Source organism: Oryza sativa, chromosome 6, assembly GCF_034140825.1.
Source record: "Oryza sativa Japonica Group chromosome 6, ASM3414082v1".
Classification (NCBI taxonomy): domain Eukaryota; kingdom Viridiplantae; phylum Streptophyta; class Magnoliopsida; order Poales; family Poaceae; genus Oryza; species Oryza sativa.
Genome location: NC_089040.1, coordinates 4,701,511 through 4,722,779, shown reverse-complemented (window position 1 = coordinate 4,722,779; position 21,269 = coordinate 4,701,511). Strand labels below are relative to the sequence as shown.

At 46.7% G+C, this 21,269-nt stretch overlaps 1 protein-coding gene and 1 pseudogene across 1 annotated transcript; one reads left to right on the top strand and one right to left on the bottom strand.

Moving 5' to 3' along the window:
• Window positions 1-363: 363 nt before the first annotated feature.
• LOC107277935 (glutamate receptor 2.8-like) lies at window positions 364-1,954 on the top strand (annotated as a pseudogene).
• A 16,219-nt stretch (window positions 1,955-18,173) lies between these two features.
• LOC107275256 (uncharacterized) lies at window positions 18,174-20,104 on the bottom strand. Its single transcript, XM_015787422.3, has 3 exons — window positions 20,004-20,104; window positions 19,747-19,880; window positions 18,174-19,631 (listed from the first exon to the last, which is right to left on the bottom strand). Exon 3 carries the CDS (start codon window positions 19,595-19,597, stop codon window positions 18,311-18,313), a length of 1,287 nt encoding a protein of 428 aa, XP_015642908.1. The 5' UTR covers window positions 19,598-19,631; window positions 19,747-19,880; window positions 20,004-20,104; the 3' UTR covers window positions 18,174-18,310.
• Between the last annotated feature and the right edge of the window lie 1,165 nt (window positions 20,105-21,269).

Below are 21,269 nucleotides of genomic sequence, written 5' to 3'. Positions count from 1 at the left end.
GTGGAAGACATGGCGCGGCGGCGGCGAGGGAGAGGATCGTGGAAGTCTGATACCAAAATGTTAGGCGCTGGCCCTAAGTGGCGTAGCGCGTAGCTGTGCTCGACGGGAGGGCGAGGGCGCACGCCTCGCCTCCCCGGAGCCGTGGTGGAAACTAACAGGAACTGGGATTAACTTCTTTCTTGATTAATCACTTAAACCGAATGGCCTATATAGGCTTACAATGGAAAACCAAACAGCTACTAACCAGGAACTAACAACTTAATCTTCCTAACAAACTTAATCACTGAAACTAATCCTAACAACTTAATCCAACCTCACGGCGCCTGCTCTGGCTGTTGGCATCGGTTCCGGCGCTGATACTGAATGCCCCACATAACACAAGGTGTCACTGGCTATTGCATTGATGTCTTTGAGGCTGCCATGAAGAAGTTACCAAATCATCTGAGTTATGAGTTTGTTGTCTTCAATGGTTCTTATGACCAGCTAGTACAGAGTGTATCTTCAGGGGTAAAGCCTTACTCCCTGTGCTTTGATGACATTGTAACAGAACCGAATTCTTACACTATATCTGCTGGTTCTTACTATCAGATCAACGATGCTGCAGTGGGGGATATAACCATAACTGCCGATCGAGCTAGCCAGGTGGAGTTCACGATGCCGTACACCGAGTCTGGGGTTTCAATGCTTGTGCTTGCGAAGAATGAATCTGAATCAACAACCAAATGGGTATTCTTGAAGCCACTGACAAAAGAACTTTGGTTTGCCACTATGATACTTTTTCCTATTCACTGCCTTGGTTATTTCGATGATTGAACGTCCCAGAAACATGGAGTTCCAAGGATCAAGAACAAGACAGTTCTGCACTGCTCTCTATTTTGCTTTCTCCACTTTGACATTTTCTCATGGTTAGTATTTGGAGCTCAGCTTTCAGGCTATATTTGATGCAGTATTAAGTGGTTTAGCTATTTTCTTACAATAGTTCTTCAATTACCCACTATCTTTGTTTTACTATGCACAGGTCAAATTATTAAAAGTCCGTTGTCGAAAATTGTTGTGGTAAGCTGGTGCTTCGTGGTGTTGGTTCTTGTGCAGAGCTACGGAGCTAGCTTGGCATCCATTCTAACTGTTAAGAGGTTCCAGCCCTCAGTGACAGATCTTGACCAGCTCCTGTGTAATGGTGATTATGTTGGATACCAAGAGGGATCCTTCGTGCACTCATTTTTGACAAGACGAGGTTTCAGTGAAGGAAGGCTAAGATCCTACTCAAAGAAGCAGGAATATGCAGAATCTTTGAGGAAGGGGTCCAAGAATGGAGGTGTGTCTGCTATCGTTGATGAGATCCCATTTTTAACCGCTATTGTCTCAGACCCTCATTACGAGAACGAATTCCAGATGCTTAAACGTATATATAAGACGCCTGGATTTGGTTTCGTAAGTCTCTCACTCCATTGCTTTGGCGAATTCACTCATATTCCTTTAAGAGCTATGCTACAATCTGGCCTAAATTGCATCATGTTTTCTTCCCTTCAGGTGTTTCCTCCTGGTTTTCCACTGGTGCATAATCTTTCAACTGCCATGTTGGATGTAACGAGTGGGGATGAGGGCTCACGTATGGAAGTGAAATTGGTTTGGTGCAGAGGCTGTCTCTCCAAGTAATGCGATCCCCAACACAGATTCGACACCTCTCACTTTGCAGAGTTTCTCTGGTCTTTTTATCATCTATGGATTTATGTCAGCTCTCATGCTGATGATAAGCATTTCAATGTCAGTTCTTGCCCAATACACAAAAATTAGAGTTTCTGATGTGCAAAGTCCTGGTGTGGATGATGGAAACGGTGCTCATGAAGGATCTAATCAAGCACAAAACAGCATGGGCAATGGCTTTGTGGCTGATAGACCTCTCCGTGAAATTAGAATTGACGACAGTTCCCAGGATATCCATGGGAGTGTCTGAACGTGCTGATGGCAAAGAGCCTCGACCAATTCAGAATGGCTCTGTGCCTGCAAATTCCACCCAGACAGTATGAATTACATGGTCATGCTGAGCGTGCTCTGGAAATGTAAAATCAAGAATGCTCCATCTCTTCATCTATTGTAGGTATTAACCAATAATCTGCTGCAAAGATTAGTCTGGGCTGTTCCCATTCAGCAACTATAGCTACGCTTCACCGCAGGCCGTGTTGGATTAGATAGTTCTATGCATAGTTTAGTAACTGATCACGTCTTATGTTTTATCATTTGCATTTGATATTCTTTAACAAAAATGTAACTATCACTTCTACTTTCCAAAGGAAATATATATATTCTTGTTTTCCTAAAAAAATATATATCTACTCTTGTATTATAATTTCTCTGCAGATAAAAAAACTACTGATTTGCTTCCAGCCTACCAGATGAATGATATCTTGAAATTTTAACTGTAGGATTGATCAATACCCAGATTTTTCTTATATATGTACCTGGGGGCATCACAAACTGGTCAGAAAGTCAGAATCAGAACTGCAAGAACAAGTCTATAGACCTGACCATGGAACTAGACCAGAAGTCTAGAGATTCTGAGAAATTGCATACACGTGTCCAGTGCCTGCGAAGTCATGCATTCAGTCAGTCACCTATGAAAACCAAGACTTGGTTATGAAGAAAAGTTTCAGGGAAGACAGACTGCTGAATTCTGATTGCTTCTTGCTATTCTTTGACAATTCGAATCTTGGGGTGTGTTTATAGTTCACGCTAAAATTGGAAGTTTGGTTGAAATTGGAACGATGTGATAGAAAAGTTGAAAGTTTATGTGTGTAGAAAAGTTTTGATGTGATGGAAAAGTTGAAAGTTTGAAGAAAAAGTTTGGAACTAAACAAGGCCTTGATCAATATTATAGACAGACAGATCACATGAGATGTGGAACCTGTCACGGTCAGATCAGATTGACCAATGAGATGTGGAACGTTTTTATTTTAGCTTCATGGTTGACATCTATATCTATACCTAATTAAAAAATAAGTAAGGCTTCCTGTTAATCTTTTCGTCCGTCATTAAGAGTGGGCCCACACGATAATTCGTCGCTAATCCACGATCCGAAAGCGTGGCCACGATCTCTTACGCCTGCAAATAAAGGAGAAAATAAAAATAAAAAGAGAAAACCTTGTTTGTGGAGCAGCCCATCCAAAGCAGCCCGGATTGGATTAGTGACGAGGCAGCCCATCCAAAGCAGCTGCAGACCGGCCCAGATAGCAGCCGCAGCCCACCAGCGAGCCCACAGAGCGGAGGAGAAGCAGCCCACCAGCCCAGCACAGTACTGCGCAACACTGTAGCAACCGAACACGAATAAAGTTTGGACTCACGCCAAGCAGGAAAAAGAAGAGATCTTATTACTTAAAACATGTAGTCACCAATAAAATGAATTATTTACCGACAAAATAAATTCTTTTTTAAAAATAAAAATAATCACATGTGTCTTTCTTTTTTTTAGAAAGAGTAATCACCAACAAATTGAATCATGTTTACATTTGGATTTTTTTCCGCTCATCAATTGCTCATTCGCCACAGGACACCTAATCACATCACTTTTTTTTTCATTCATTGTATAATTTCTTCTATTATTTAGAGTGAAAGTTATTCTGCGATATACCACATTTTTTTCTTTCCTTCTGATTATTTAAGTGAGTGGTTATGCAATTGGAGTGCAGTGAGGTTGATCTGATAGCTAGCAAAAAATATTTCTTATATTATGGCTACTCTTTACAATATGAAAAAAAAGTGCTTATCAATATCGAGTACCAAAAAAAATAACAAAGTACTGCAATTGACTCATAATAATACATGACAAAAAAGTAAATATTTTTTGTGGTTTCAAAGTTTAGTATCCATGTCAGTGGATTTAGAGCAACAAATAATTATATCATGTTAGCGTCTTATTTGCACTACAAAGATTCGATTCGACTATAAAGACCTCAATGAACCTGGTGGTTTTATGCTCCCACACACTAATTACTATTTTTTCTTCCCCCAATGCAACGCATGGGTATTTTGCTAGTACCTAATTAAAAAATAAGTAAGGCTTCCGGTTGATTTTTTTCGTCCGTCATTAAAGGGTGGGCCCACGTGATTATTACGCCGCTAATCCGTGAATCCGGATGCATTACGGCGATCGATCTCTGACGCTCCGCAAACAAAAGAGAAACGAAAAAAAGAAAAACCAAGCGAGCAGCCCAGCCAAGACGGCAGCAGGCCGGCCCAACAAAAAGCAAACGTAGCCCAGTAGCCAGCCCACAGAGCAGAGAAGCAGTAGCCCAGTACAACATAGTTCTGTGTGATACCGTAGCAAATAAGCACTGTAGCACGAATAATACCACCTAAATAGGAGGCTTGCCTGATACTATCTATATCTATAACTAATATAAATATTTGTATTTTTTCTTTCGTCACATCTAATTTTCATCCGTACACAATCCGATTTGGTTAGCAATAGCCATGGAAAAAATTGCAAAAAAAATCCGCCGCACCTGTCGTCGCTATACCGTGCCGGCGAGACAAGAAGGAGAGCGGGAGAGGGAGCGCGGACGCCGTCGACGCCGCCGTTGGGAGGGCGCCGTCTCCGCCGCACCCCGCCGTCACCGCGCCGTACCGGTGAGAAGGGAGGGAGAAGAGAAGGGAAGCGGCGCCGGTGGGGGGAGAGACGACGCCGGTGGCGGGGGAGGCGGTCGGCTGGGGGGAGGGGGAGAGGCGGAGAGGGAGCGGCGCCGCCGGAGGGGAAGGGAGGGGAAGCGGTGCCGGTGGGGAGATGGGGAGGGGGGAGGCGGCCGGCTCGGCTCGGCTGGGAAGGAGGGGGAGGGTTAGGGTTTTTATCAATTTCAAACTGATTTGAGCCGTCCATCAAAACGAAAACGAACGGTTGAGATCGATCGAGAGTTTGGGCCGCACCACTTGGGCTACATCACTTGGGCCGCACGCGGGCCGTCGGTCGCTTGCGGGCTGAAGAAGAAAATGGGCTGAAAAAGGCTCATAGAGAAAAAATAATTTTTATTTAAATAAATGCTGAAATGATATTTGTATTATCAAAATTAGCAATTAAGCTATGTAAATTCCAAGAAAATTTCAAATCAAATAAATAGTTCAAATCAAAAAATATTTCAATTCATTTTCTTCATATAAATAGTTCAAATCAAAGTTCAGTCACCATATCATTATCCGGTGCAACACACGGGCATTTTGCTAGTTACTAGATATTTCGAACTAGAGTACTCCATCCGTCCTAAAATATAAGGGATTTTGAGTGGATGTGACGTATCCTAGTACTACTAATCTGGACAAGCTTCATGTTCAGAAACTTCCAAGAAACTTCTTTCTTTTTTTTATAGTACTATAAATTGCTTGGAGTCTTGGATCAGATTGTTAGCTAGAGCAATAATCCATTTTCTTATCGGTTGTAAAAAAACCCAATATATTGGATCTATTATAAAAATCGTACGTGGTGAGAATATTCTTGCATATGGTGCAATTTCGGGGAAACTTTTTAGAATGGCGAGTTTGAAATACTATCATCAAGGGAGAAAATACTAACAGTTCACGTCGGTAAATAAATGTTTGTGTCTGGTGATTGAATCCTAGGTTTCTATGGCTCAGTTTGCTGCAGCTTTGGAGTTAGATGATGATGACCTGAGTTGTCCACATCTCTTTGCAGAGGATGCTTTATCAGTGACCAGCACTACTTTCTTGTATGAGAAGGATGCTCCCAAGGATTGTTTGGGGACTACTTGTGGGTTGCTTCCATACTATAGAGTGCTTTATTCTATCTTTAGGTGGTCATTGCTCCTCAAAGTGGGAGATGCTACAGCTCTTCCTGGTAGGCATGCGCTTCTCCTCAGTCGCATGCGCTACAACAAGTCAGATTTTAGCATCATGAAGCTTATCTGGAGTGAGATCTATGAGACAGTGTGTGAGCCAAAGAGGGGTTGCATCTATGCTCCTTATATCATGAAGATGATTGAGGCAAAGGCTGGGATTTGTTATTTCAAGGATAACCAGCACAAGTCTTTCCGTCCTCGTGCTCCCTCTTCTTCAGCTACTCCTTCTGCCAGGGAGACTCGTGCTTCTACATCAGCTGCTCCTTCTTCTTCTGCTGCTCCACAGCGCTCTGAGTCTTCCTCCCCCATAAAGAAGGCTCTCCGGGCTATCTTTTGCATGTGTGCTAAGACAGCTAAGAAGGTGAAGAAGATAGAGAGGCGTCAGAAGGAAGATTGGATTGCAGCAGGCAAGGAGGTCTCTGATATTTCTGATGATGAATAGTTTGCTGATCCTTTTGCTGCTTATGAGGCTGCTCGAGACATTGCTAGTGGTGAGGGACCCTCTGGCACTGCTCATTTCTTCAATGAGGAGTCCTCCCACTCTGAGGAGAGCAGCAATGATGATGGTGGTGATGATATCCCTGACCCAGAGTCCGATGCACCTACAGAGAATGTGCCTACAGATCCAGATGAGGCAGTGGACGCCGCCGGGCAAGACATTGACTCACCTCACTCCGGCGACACCGAGATCATTCCTTCTGATGGAGATGGTGATGAGGCTTGATCCTCTTCTTCCCTTGTGATTTTGTCTCTTTTTGGTGCCTTGATGCCAAAGGGGGAGAAAATTGCAATCGAAGAGGGTCAAAATTTTGTTTTTGTTGTTTGCTGCCTGCTCTGTCTGTTTATCCGGAAGTTCCGGATCCTTTTATCCGGAAGTTCCGGACCTGGCAGCTCCCTCGCTCTATATTCCTGTCAGCTTGTCCGGAAGTTCCGGGTATTTTATCCGGAAGTTCCGGACCTGGCAGTCCTTTGGCCTCTACTCTTATGGACTTGTGGACATGTAATATTTCTCTAGTTGTGTGGATGTAATGACTGTTAGATGCTCTTAGCTGCTCCTTATATATATTGCACTTCATTTATGCTATGAGTGTCTTATTTCTTGTTTGTGATGTGATGTTGATTTTATTCTTTTTGAGTGCTCACCATGTCATATCATTTGCATATCATATCTATTCTTACTGCTTATTTGCATCCCACGAATGAGTAGTGATGAAGGAAACTCTCCACAGTTGTTCCCTTATTCATATGCATATGAGTTTCTCTCATATCTTCCATATGCATACACTAAGGGGGAGTTTCATTCACCTCTAACCATTCAAAACAAAATTTATATCAATCTTTTGTAAGCTTTAACCATGTTGTCATCAATCACCAAAAAGGGGGAGATTGAAAGTGCATTAATCCCCCTAGTGGGTTTTGGTGATTAATGACAAATGTGGTTAAGGGACTAATGAGTTTATTGAGCTAATTTTCAGGTGCATTAGTCCAAGGTGTGGAAGATGCATGCTGTCACACCCCAATCCGGCATCGCCGTACAACGGCACTTGACAGGAGCGTGTCGTAGGAATAACGGCGCAAACCGCTTCTGACGGAGCTTGGGGCTCCTCACCGGGAGACCGCGCAGGCCCCCCTTTGCCGGTTCGGCCGGGGGCGCTAAGTGAGGTTCTTCGCCCTCGATCTGAGGAATGTCAGCGAGAAGAATCGCATAAGACACGGGCGATGTAGACAGGTTCGAGCCGCTGAGAAGCGTAATACCCTACTCCTGTGTTCTGGTGGATCTGTGTGTGAAGGAATACAGCTCGAGAGAACCAGAGAGAGCTCAGGCTCTAGAACCAAGTGGCCAGAGTTCGACCCCCCTCTCCTAGGCCTGGGCCTCCTTTTTATGTGGTCAGGGGTCACCACATGGGCCTCTAGCTGCCTAAGAAAGGAAACATGCTTTTTACAATGAGGGCTAGTCTATAGCCGGAAGTGACCTCTGACAAGCACAGCACACGCCTTCTGCTCCGCTCGTCAGCTCTCCCGGTGGACGCCCATTTCAACCTTCATTCAATGGCCAGCGACTTTCTTCCCATGCTTGCGCTGAAGCCTAGAATGGATCTGACCGGGACTGACATACCAACTCCAGGAGTCAGCACGCCAGCTCCGGCTAGAGACGAGAGCCAGGAAGCTCTCATCATTCCGACGGGACGGGGCGAGGCGTGCGACAGGCCGCCTGTTGCCACCTAACCCGCGATCTGACCGGTCTGTGACCGGTCACATACCGCGACTGGTCACGGACCGGATAAGCGTGCGCTGCGCCGCATTAAATGCGGCGTGGCGCGCTCGTCCAATCCGCTATAAATGCGGTTAGGTGAGCCCCGCTGGGCTCACCTATCCCACACACGTGGCGCCAAAACCATAGGGGGTCGGGGCGTCCCAGGCCTCGGGGCCGAAACGGGAGCGGCCCGACCCCTCGGGGAGACAGAGGGAGGGGTGGCCACGTCACCCTCGGGCCCGACCCCCTCGAGGGGGTCAGGCCACGTGGGTGATCGCGGCTACCCCGGCCTCTAGTCACGATACCCCCAGCCCCATGTCACCGACAGCTTCCTACGAAACCGCGATCTCAGTACCAGTCCCAGGACATAGTGCTGGTACCCACGGTGACAAATATGGATCATTGCAAATCCTTAAAACAAATAGATGACTTATTTACCTTAACTTAGGTTGCAGCTCAGGACAGCCTGAGAATACAACCGAAGACACAGACGAGGAAACACCAGCAACAACAGCAGCAGCGGAACCAACGGTCTAACACCCAACACCACAGGCGACGGCTGGGAACTAGGACAAAACCCTAATCTTCACTTCACTTCATCTTCACTTCACGACGGAGGAACTATATATATTTATATAGAGCAAGGGTGAGTACTTTCGTACTCAGCAAGTCACGGGAACTTAGGTGTTTAATGCAAGCTTGGAAGAGAGGCAAGGTTGTTTTGCAAATCCTTTGTTTGAAATCATTTTTGAAATCACTACGTGATTTATTTCTTTTTAAGTTTGGGTCGAAAGGAGACTTGCGTCTCGATTCGACTTAAGAGATGATTTTCAACAACTCAAATGGTAATGTACCAACCTCCCGGGTCAGATCATTACTTTTCGGCTCCCAGAGCCATTTCACTTGATTAGGCGGCTCCCAGAGCCTTTTTCATTTTTGCGGACTCCCAGAGTCCAGCTGCCCAGCAGCAAAGCAATCCGCTTCCACTCGGGAAGCCTAGTCTATGATGCTCGTAGACATTCCGAATCACACAAATTCGTTTCTGACCACTCAGGTCATCCATCTGCCACATAGGCTGATTCTGGTTACGATTCCCACACCACAACAACTTTTCACAAAGCACTGGCAAACAAATCTACGCAACGGGAAACACCTCACATCCGCCCTTGACTGTGGGCACGGCTGTTCGAACAGTTAGTTAACCTCTGCAGAGGGGTACACTTTACCCACAAGACACGAACTTACTCCAGACACTGGCTGGTGTCGGAGGTTCGTGACAAGGCCTTTCCAAAGCCAATCCTGGGTCACCTCATGCCACATAGAGGGTCTCCCTGACCAAGATCGGGCCAACTCCGGCTTTCCCTTAGGACTCCCGGGTGCCTTCCTCTGTTTCGGACTCCCAGGATGCCTCTACCCCCACATCCCGGCTTTCCACCTCTATTGGCATACAAGATTTCCCAAAAGCAACTAATTACTTAGCCAGGGTGTCCCATACCACCATGTGGTTGCACTTGTTATGCTTGATGAATTTCCCACAGGAATCGGTCCTTATATGCGAATACGGGATGACGCCACATAGGCACAACACCCGCATCGCGAGTTTTCACAATTCATTTTATTTTCAAACACACCGACACCACATGTCGGGTTTTCAAGGCTTCTCAAACCCATTTTCCAAGTTTTCGACAATCAACGGTGTATGTGGGATATTTGGTATACGCGCTTAGAGAGCACGGATACCGAGGTACCACAAGGGTGGAGCGACAAGGAATCAGGGTAGTACAGCCTACAGGAATTAGTGCGACTACTGGGTAGGTCCGTCGGTTTGGCACGCAAACCGAGGCCAAGCAAGTTAAGTGTGTGATTCTAATAATGCAAGTTGCAAACAAAATAATAATGATTTTCCAATTATAGGAGCAATTGATCAAAGGGTGACTTGCCTTGCTCAAGGTCTTCACGAAGCTTCACGAATCTTCGAGAAAACCACGATTGACGAAAATCCGGTAACCGCAACTATACGTAAACAATCAGAACCTAAACAAAAGACCAATAAAAGATCCTATTTAGACTAAATTATAGTGCCATTAGACAGATCTCAATTTTATGGAATTACTGGAAGTGGAACGGGGTCAATCGGGCGAGCGGTTGAGGAGATATGGATTTCCTAAGATTATTTGTATTTTCTGTCTAAAGGAAAAGGATTTATTAAATCCTTTGGAAAAGGAAATGGACGAGAGATGTGAATCAGACTTGTCTCGGGTGGCATTGGCGCGGCTCGAGGGACTTGCGCAGCTCGGGCGAGCCTAATGGGCCGGCACGGCCGCGAGGAGGGCGGCCTAATGGGGCGCAGGAGGGGGAGGAGACCGACCGGGTGGACCGCGGTCCACCATGCGGGGTCCCGGGACGGGCCCACCTATCGGCGGCTGGGTCCACGGAGGAATGGGTTCACGCGGGGGCGGCACTAGGGTTTGGTGAAGATGGCGCACGGGTAGTGTGTCGGATGGACCGAGAGGCGGCGGGCCCACGCGCAGCCATAGGGCTCTCCGTGGACCGCGCGCACCGGTCGAGGGAGGGGGAGGCGGCAGGCTGGTCGTGCTGACCCGGTCGCGGCCGATGTGGCTCCGATGTGGCGCCTACGTGGCAGCCACGCGGGCCGGCAGGAGGAGGAAAAAGGGGGCGCCGGCATCCGACGGCGGACGGCAACGGCGTTCGCCGGAGCGATTCGCGGGGGTTCAAGGGAGGGGGAGTACACCAGAGTGGCGGGAGGGACAAGAGAAAGCGAGCCATAGGCTCTGATTCGCCGGGGGATGGCCGGAATCGGCGGATTGCGGCAGCGGCGGCCGGCGGCAAGATAAGAGGGGAAATGCGACGGGGCAACGAGAGCTCGATTCAAAGCGGTGGGAGTATCTATGGGGGTCGGGGAATCCGTTTCCGGCGCCGGGTGGGGCGAAGGAGCACCGAGGAGGGCTAGCGACGGCGGCGGCCTCCGGGAGCGGGTGGCAATGGCGGCGAGGCCATGCCGGGTGGCGGCGGCGGGGCTTGGGGCTTCGTCTACGCGTGTTCGAGAGTCTAGCTGACCTACCACGCGAGCTGGAGGTGGCGAGAGAGAGCGAGGAAGTGGAACGGAAGGCTACCGCATCAGGACGGGCGTTGGGAGATGGCCGACGGCGCGGGCGGGCTCTCCGGCCTCGGACCGGGGAAGGGGAAGAAGGAGGGTGCCCGGAGTCCTCTTCGGCTCCTCGCGCGCACGCAGGCTTCACCAGCACGCGCGACGGCGAAGGATGTGAGGTCGGCAGCTGCGAGGCGGCAACAATGGCGCAGCGGCGGTGTAAGAGAGATGCCGAGAGAGAATGAGATGGGGAGGCTCGGCTTGGGCTTTATAGATGGAGAAGAGGCGGTTTGGGAGGGGGAACCGACATAGGGCGGTCAAGGGTGCAAGGACCGTGAGCTGGCGGTCACAGGCGCAAGTGACCAGGCGGCGATAGGGCATGGCGGTGGTGGTCAGGGGAAAAAGCAGAAAAGGGAGGGAAAAAGGGAGCTCTGCGCCTTGCCAATTTGGGCGAGCAGAGGGAGGGGGGAGAGCGCGTGAGAGAGGCGCTCTGTCTCACGGTTTTGGAAGCACGCGGCGTGGAGTAGCGGGACCAGGCGGCAGAGCGGGCACAGGCGGCGACCAGGCGACTGGCCACGCGCGAGCGCGCGCGCGGGGGAAACCGACGGGCGGCGGCGAAAATCGAATGGCGGCGGCGGGAGGGTTCAAACCGCGGCGGCGGGAATCGGCAAAGCGGCGGTGGTCGACCGGCGAGAGAGAGAGAGAGAGGAAGAGCGACGACACTCTCTCGGGCGGCGCACATGCATAGCACGTGTGAGGAGGAGGGAGGAGATAGGCAGAGGGGAGATGGGCCGAGGGGGACAAAATCGACCCACAAAACTTGAGGGAGGCGATTTAGACTTTCATAGAGAGGGCTGATTTGGAGAGAATTGAAGTTTGGATTTGGATTTAAATTCGATATTCGAACTCGAGGGTTCAGGGAGGAATCAAGGAAGACTCAAGGTAGTGTTTGATATTTTTGGGGATTGGGAGTGAGTGTTTGGCGAGGATTCAAAGGATGCGATTGAACTTCGAAGTTCGATTTCGGAGACTTGATTTGGAATAGGGATTTTGAGGAGGAGGATCAAGGAGATTTAAATTGAGATCTACAGCATGACTTAGACTCGCACACAAAAAATGAAATTTTCGCATATAGGATTTTGCCAAATTAGTTTTTAACGTCCCACGAGAAGCGGAGCGTTACACATGCTTGGAGACCCCCCCAAAAGTATAGAATCAAAGCGGACCGAAACTCGAGAAGTGCATAGGATAGTTTATTTATTGCAATCGAGTTTTTTAGGAAAAACCGTACTATTAAGAGGGGTTCCAGGTGATGCTCTGAGATATGTTAAGTGCTCTTAGTGTGACCCAAGTGTCAAGTTTCCCTAGGAGTTATTTTTGCAAATACTCCATCTGTCCAAAAATGCAAGTCCGGAACTTCCTGTCTTTCAGGTCCGAAAGTTCCGGTCTTGTGAAAAAGATTTTCCTAAGTGTAGTCCGGAAGTTCCTATCTTCCAGGTCTGGAACTTCCTGTCTAGTTTCCAGTTCAAAATTGTCAGTAACGGCTAGATGACGTCACCTAGCCGTTATACATAACCAGCTCGTTTCCAGCTCGTTCTTTGGCTATTCCACTTTTACTTTTCGAACCTAGAGCTGTTGCTAGCCTCTCCCAAGTGTTTCTTGCCTTCTCCACTCAATCTAGAGCCTAATTCTTGTGAGAAAGAGAGATTGAGAGGGAGAGAGGAAGATTTGGAGATGTGTAAAGACTAGGATCTTGGGTGAGCACTTGGAATATCTCGTGGGCTGTCATCTCGGTGCTTATTACTCTTGGAGATGATCTCCTAGACGGTTAGGTGTCATCCACGAGAATCCGTTGCATATTGTGGATGTCCCGGGTAAGTTTGTGAAGGATCTCCTCTCCTTCAAAAGGGAACGAGGTAAATTAATGAAGTTCTTGTGCTGAGATTTTAGAGGCTTTCCAAGTAGAGCAACCTACACTTGTGGCGGATTTCTAGAAGTAGGTTGAATTGGATCTTGGTGGTCACTTAATTCTAGAAATTTGCTTAGGAGTGTTTGGGGTTAAAGGCTGTGGATTTCCTCTGGGGTTTTTGCACAAGTGAGGCAAGGGGTTAATCGAGACCCAGCTCTTTGGAGCTCCTCAACGGAGAGTAGGATCACAAGATCCGAACTTCAGGAAAAAATCGCTCTTGTCTCTTTATGTGATGTTTCTGTGATCTGTCCTCTGCTTAGAATACCTGTGCATCATCTTGTGAAGATTGGCTTAGTCTCCTGTTTCGAAATCTGAATTTTATTCTTGTTCTGTTACCCGGAAGTTCCTACACTAGAACACCGGAAGTCCCGGGCCTGGCAGACTGGAAGTTCCGGTGTTCCATACCAGGAAGTTCCGGGTCTGTTTGAATTTTACCGCTGCGATTTGTTTTTAAGTTTTCAGGGACAGCCTATTCACCCCCCCCTTTTGGGCTTCATCAGCATGTTCACACTTCAACCTCTTTGACTCTATTATTTTCTTCCTTCTTGCCTCTCCCAAGCTTAGGACAATCTGAACGAAGATGATCAAGTGCACCACACTCAAAGCAACGATTATGACCTCCTCTTTTCCTATTCCTGACATTATTCAAAGCTCGAGAAAACCTGTTAGCAGCCAAAACCAAGTCATCCTCCTCGAACTGTTCGAGTTGCTCATCGGACATGGCATTAATCAAAGCAAAAGCAGTAGAATTCGATGATGAAGAACATCCAAAGAAGTCGAGGAAGAAACCAAAGCACTAGACTTAAGATCAACTTTACGAGAAAGAATATTCATCTTATGTGTTTTTAGTTTTGTGTAAAGCGAATCCAAAGTCAAAGTAGACATGTCAACAGACTCCTGAATAGATGTAACTTTCATCTCCCAAATAGACATGTCAAGACTATTCAAAAAGTGACGAGAAATCTCAAATTGTGTATAATTAACATCATAAGAAGAATCAACAGATCTAAGATCACTCAAAATTTTGTTAAACCTAGAAAGATAGTCATCCAAAGCTTCTCTAGGTTTCATCTCAAATTTTATGTACTCCTTTTTTGAAAAGATCTCGACGAAGTTCTTTAATATTATTTGTTCCTTGATGAAAATTATTCAAAGCAACCCAAATCTCATTGGCAGTTTGAAGATAAGAAACACGATCATAATCCGAACGAGAAATCCCACTCAAAAGAATATTGCGAGCTTTGCAATTTTCTTCAAACTCATATTTTAAAGCAGCAGTATTAATTTCTTCGGGGATCACATAAGGATGAGAAACTTTTCTCCAAATATCACAATCCTCAGCCATAATGTAAGACTGCATCCTACTGCACCAATGAGAAAATTCCGTTCCATCAAAAACATGAGGCTTAGTTGAAAACCTATTAGCAGCCATGGCAAAAACTTTAGATCGGTTAAAATCCAAAGAAGAAAACATGGCTCTGATACCACTTGTAGGATCGAAACACAAGAACTAAGCCAACCAGAGGGGGGGTGAATGGTTGGTATGCCCAAAAACCAAAACTTTTAGCGGAAATAAAAGTTACCCTCAAATTCGACGGATCGCGGTCTGACCGAAGTGTAAGAGCCGGTCTGACCGCCTGATGAACGTCGGTCTGACCGATGTAGATCGATCGGTCGAACCGTTGAGATGCCTGCTGTCGCTTGCCTGCTGCCGCCGGTCTGACTGCCGTGTACCCGCCGGTCTGATCGTCGCTTGCCGCCGGTCTGACCGCCGGTATCCTGCCGGTCGGACCGCCGAACCCGATAAAACACAAATCGAAGAACTCTCGAAGTAAATGACAACTTTATTGCTTCTCTCTGTGTTTACAAAGTGCAACAACAGCAATCTTTACAAAAATCTCGACTAAACTCGAAACCCTAACTAAACTAGCAACTCAATTGCTCTCTCAAGCGATACACAAAGAGATACCAGGAAGCCTCACGCTCCCCCTCTATTTATACATGAGGTAGGCAGCCTAAAGCCACGAACCAAACTCATACTAGAAATCCTAATCCCAATAGGAAACCTCCTAGTACAAGAAACAAACTCTACATAACCAATCATACCAAATTCGACTCCGCATCCCATACGCACACAATACCTCCATCGTATGCCATATGGAATCTTCACCAACCATGTGCATCAACTCTAGCCTAAGTATCCCGTATGATATCTGACCACCACGGACATCGTCTTACCACCAAGCCGACTCCCGATCCATCACCGCAAATACTATCCCGAGGCATCGAGTCACCTACACATGAATCAAACAAAGAAACCATATTCCGAGACCAAGCTATCACCAACTTGACTCATTGTTAGCAAACAATAGTAATACATATGTATAGTATCCATCTAGAAGTCATAAACATGAAACAAACTCAGATATCCAAAGAAACAACCCGAAACCGAAACCGACACAACGTTGGCCGTCGCATAGCACCGGTCTGATCAGCCACACTAGCCCGGTCTGACCGGACCCCGTAAAATCCAATCATCTCAAAATCCACTTCGTAGATTAACTCCAAATATCAAAACCAATAATCACTGATGTCAATTGTTCATCACAAAAATAGGAATCAAAACACACTTTGATCTTACTGGGGAAATCGCCACCACCGCCGCTGCCGATCTGAGCTCAACTCCTCGCCACCCTCGAAGCTCCTCAAAACTTCTAGAAGATCCTTCGTAGTCCCTCCAAGCTATTTCTGTTGTCCCTTCAAGTTCGATTCCCCCACAATCGATCTAAAGATCGGGTCGTCGTAGCCATTGCTGCTTCTCAACTATCTCAGGCTCCTCCAGGAAAGTCCAATCCGTGGTAATCCTCCTTTAATCCTCTCCTTCTGCGCCTGACCTATTTCTTCCGGTCATTGTTGTTTTCAGTCATGTAGTGTTGCCGACACACCAGATTCCCTACGTCTCCTCCGCTCAGCCTGCTGCTGACCTTCCGTTTAGTTAAACCAAATGTTATGTAGTAGTTACATTTTTTAGAGGACACCTGGTTGAGATTCAGGCATCCGAAGCTCGAGGGCTACATTGTGCTGGTTTCCAAGAGGACTGAACTCTAAAGATCAAGAAATTCATGTATGGACTGCACCTAAATTTATGAGTTATGATGCAAAATAGTTGTATCTGTTGTTTTTCATTATTACATATAAAATTTAGCTCAAATTGGAATGAACAATCAATTCTGTGACAGATTATTTTGTTGCCCAATTTAAATTGGACTACCAATGAAAGTTCTGCAAATGCAAGATGCAAAATATAGAACATCCAATGGTGTGTTAGGAGGACCATTTCCATGTATTTACTTCTATCTGCACATTGACTCTAGCTGTGTGTGCTGCTACTATCCATGTATTTACTTCTATCTCTTGAATTATTGTTTCCTTAAATCCATCTAGGTTAGACCAGACATCAGTGCATGAGAATAAGTGTTAAGAACCAGTTCGATTTGGGTGAGTGCATAGCCTTAACATCATGTCCATGTCCTGTCGAATATATTTTTTGTGAGTCAAAACGTGAGGGAAAGGCCGCTATATTAGACAAACAAATAAGAGGTGAGCTAACAACCAATGTGTCATAAATTTGTTAGCCTTTGTTATATATTTCGTAGTGTTATTTTTCTTTCTGTACCATGAAGTCCTTCCGCCACGAATGCCCCCTATATCAGACTGAGTACCCAATCCCTGCTCAATTCATAGAGAGCCGTAAAGGTTAAGAAATTAAGCATCCCACTCTGATTCTCCCTTTTTTTCCCCTGTGGTTTTGCTCTGCCTGACCCTGATTGCTTGATCTGTTTCCTGCAGTTGACGCTAAGAAGGAAAAATCAGATCGTGAAGAAGGAAAAGTCAGAAGAGCCATAAACTCTCTGATAGACTGAGGGGCCTGTGCTATTGCGTCCCATGTATCCAAGAAGAGAGGCCAAAGTCCTAGAACCCAAGTGAGATGAATACACAAATGCACAACACAATATTGTAATAGTGAGATGAATACACAAGTGCACAGCACATATTGTAATAGCTTACGAGTAGTCGCATGAGCAGAAGAATCCAGGACGATGGGCACGGCTTGCTTTTAAGTGCCCCGTTCGAATCTAATGAAAGATGAAGATTAATTGCACACGCAAAAGACAAGTCCTTAACATGATTAGTTGAGTTTTAATTATTAAAAACTTGTAAAATTAACTTATTTGATTTTTATAGCAACTTCTATGTAGAAAGTTTTCGTATGGAACAAACCGTTTAGCAGTTTAAAAAGCGAGAAACGCTTGGAGGTTTTCCGGCTAGCTCCACAAGGTGATAGACTAGACGACCTGGATTCGAAACCTCACCCCTTCTAATTATTTGATATTAGGTCCTTCCCTAATATTCGCGTCTTTTTTAGACGTTTAAAAAGCGTGCTAATGGAAACCAAAAAAAAAATATCTCGCAGATGGCACCAGGATGATAAAGAATGCTTTCTGGTTGAACATGGGAGTCAAACATAGAGCATGCAGCAGACACAACATTACCACCTCCGTCCAAAAAAATATTAAATATTTAAGGGATTTTAGCAACCCAGATGGAGGCAAAAAACAATACTCCCTCCGGCTTAAAATATAAGAGATTTTGACCGGATGAGACATATCCTAGTAATGGATCTCTTATATTATATTTTGGGACAAAGGGAGTAATAATAAGATGACCACAAATGGTAGGACTATTGAAGATAACAAGTGTACCATTGCAATAGATTGATACCATACATACATAGTACAAAAAGGATTACAGGGGGAGATCTACGTTCATGACAAAGCCCTCAAAACTATGAGAACATACATGAGTCACCACATAAATGATGACCTAAGATAACTCAGAATGACCTAAATTAAGATAACTCAGAATGTGACATTGCGGGAAACAGTATCACCATGCTATGCAAAGCGCATAACACAGGGAGTTAAATTTATATCATCATACTAAGCGAAGCAAATAACACAGGGAGAGTTAAATTTCATGACAGTACTCAAAGAACAATTTGTCTCTTACATACCAAAGTGCCAAAATTATTCAGACGATAATGATGGGTAAGATAATACACCAAAGTAAGTTATTATTCAGAACAATACCTTAATGTTACCATCGGTGCCATAAGACATGTGGCATTTTGAGTTGTGCTTGATCATTCGGAGTTCCACTTTCCCGTTGCTGCCATAAGGGTTATTGCAACTGTCATTGCAAGAGGCATTGCCAGTCCCATTGCCGTCATGGACAACACATTGCACCACATCTGTACCGGTCAACACAGTAAAAAAAAGCTCACCTAAATCAGAACCAAATAAGCCCGCCGTGGGTGTCCAACTGTGGTAGAACCTTGCGACACAGAATCTGCCAGACCCCAGGTTGACAAGATGAGGATGCTGCATCTCTGTCCACTCTTGGGGTGCCTCCAGCTCCTTCCAAGATCCTACTAGCTGTGGCTGAGAGTCCATGGTGGAGAGAATGGTGGAGAGGTCAGCGGCACCAAATTGCTTCCAGTCATTGGCACAAATGCCAAACCACAGCTTCAGCTCCGGTACATACTCAACCTTGCCGATGAAGGGTAGTGTCCACTCCCCAATTTGGATCCAAGTGTGTTTCACCGTGTCCAAGCAGTAGGTGCCAGCACCATCCACCGATATGCAGATGTGGGAGCCGCCGTCGACCACTGCGTATGAAGTGATCTTGTGGGGGCTGGCATGCTTGTACTTGGGGTCACAGACGAATGGCGGTGGCGGGAGGCGCTGGCACTGCCAGGACTTGGTGAAGGAGGTCAAGGTGGACCTACGGTAGACAAAAGCCTCAAACTGACTGCTCAGCTGTATGTTGTCTCTTGGTATGTGATTAAGACAAGTATCCATGATGTAGACGCTGCCACCTCCATTACTATTGTCGTCGTGGTCGTCCTTGTCATCGGCACTGGGGATGAAGATGGAGTAGGGCAAACACTTGGGCTTGTGGAGAGAGGGCAAGGTATCCACTTTGCACGTATCGGCATCGAAGAGGCAGGCGCGGCCAGATTGGTCTGTGCAGAGCACCTTGCGACCTGCAAGCGGAATACAGTTGATATACCAACTCAAGTACTCAGCTGAAGATCGAAAGTTCATGATTGGTGTAGGAAGCTGAATCGTTCCTATCTTTAACGTTGCTGCCGCTTCCTTCTCGTTATTGTCGGCACCCGCCCATGGGGTGGAGTCTTGTGGGCGTTCTGATTCAGATATTTTCCCATTCAGTATCAGTGCAGCAGGTGTTGTAGTGTTGAACAACTTGTAGCGCGCGAGGGTGAGGTCGATGCAGCGCAGCGATTTGGCTCCAGGGATGCGGTTGTCCACGATCAGGTTCAGAAACCGACGAGAGAGGCCCATCGTCGATTGGATTGGGATTGGATATAATGGTCAGCTTCAAAACAGAAACAACAATTAATCTCGTCGGTCTCCGTCCCCCCCCAAAAAAAAAAAAAAAAGCTATGCTATGCACCTGGAGAAGTAAACGACATTCAAGGAAGGAAGAGTACCGCAATAGCAGCAGAAGCCGGCGATTCTACTCGATCCCAAGTCGACTGAACTCTCCTCCTTTGTCTTTCCTTGCGATCGATTCAGCTAACAGCCGCCCGGCAGCGATGCCTTTAAAGACGGAAGGAAGGGATGGCTTCACAAAAGCCAAACAAACAAGAGAAGAATAACAAACAAAGGCGATGAGAAATAGGATAATAAATTAGCTTTTGATCAATGAAAAGAGGGTTAAGATCAAGCGGATCTGCAGGGTACTGACCTGAGGCGAGCTGGAGAATGGAGGGGGCAGGGTGGAGCTCAGCTCCCAAGCCCTAGCACCGGAGCAGAACGGCGGCGGCGTCGCGGGATTGAGGGACAGATGGTTTCTAGGTCTGGACGGACGATATTTCAGAGGAGCTCTCGCGAAAGGGGCTCTGTTTACTGAGGATCAATGGGCCGCTTTTCACAAACCTTGACAAAAAGGGTCACAATGGGCCGCTATTTGGGCTGTCTCTGTAAAGGGGCTGTATATGTATAAACAATCGTAAAAAGTTCATTTTGACTCCCTCAACGATCGCCTGAGTATAAATCATGTCCTCCAACCACAAAACCGGGTATATCGACCCCTCCAACTATCAAAACCGATGGAAACTATGTCTCTGGGTGGTTTAGGAAGCGATTTTGGCTCACGTGGCGCCTACGTGGCGTTGTTGACTTGGTCTCTATCCCACGTGACATCGACGTGGCGCTTTTGTGGCATTATAATAAAACAAAAGGCAAAAAAGTACGTGGGACCCATCTGTCATTCACAGAAAATATTGTGGGGGTCATTGGCATGTGGGTCATACATGTCCTCATCTTCCTCCTCTCATCCCTTCTCTCTCCTTACCGTCGCGTGTCACCCCGCACCGGGATGACGCTCCTCATTGTCACCTTCGAATGGCCACGACGGGGTCAACATCGTCGGCGCCGAGCTGTCTCTGCTGTCGGCGGAGTCACCCAACGACAGCTTGAGGACAAGAGAGAAGGAAACGGTGAGGCCGGAGCCAAGTACGAAGGCGAGGAAAAAGTGGCAGGGAGAGGCAGTTGGGCCCGCAGGAGACATGGAGGGAGGGGAGTGTCGGTGCGGCGGTGGCGAGCGAAGGATGGAGGTCAGTGGGGTTGCCAATGGTGAGGGACGGAGGTCCTGTTGTATCGTCTACTTGAAATCTCCTGCACATCCTCTATCGCCGCTCAGGCCCTCGCTCACCCTCCACGGTATAAAAGGGACCCCTGGGGAGGGGTGAAAGGCATCCAATTCAATCGCCAACACACCCACCATATATTACGAAGCCGAAGTACGTGGAGCCAACTCGTCGGGAGATCTCGTCAAATCCCTCGACTACGATCTCACCGGTATCATCTGATTCGACTACTCTCTTTGTAACCTATTCTCATCATCATAAATCCCATATAACCTGGACTAGGGCTATTACCTGATAAGGGGGCCTGAACTAGTATAATCCTTATCTTTTGTTTGCTTGATGTCGTACTACGTAGACCCTCG

Bases quoted from the DNA above. Each gene is read 5' to 3' on its own strand.
- LOC107275256 (XM_015787422.3), bottom strand. From the start codon at position 19,597: ATGGGCCTCTCTCGTCGGTTTCTGAACCTGATCGTGGACAACCGCATC.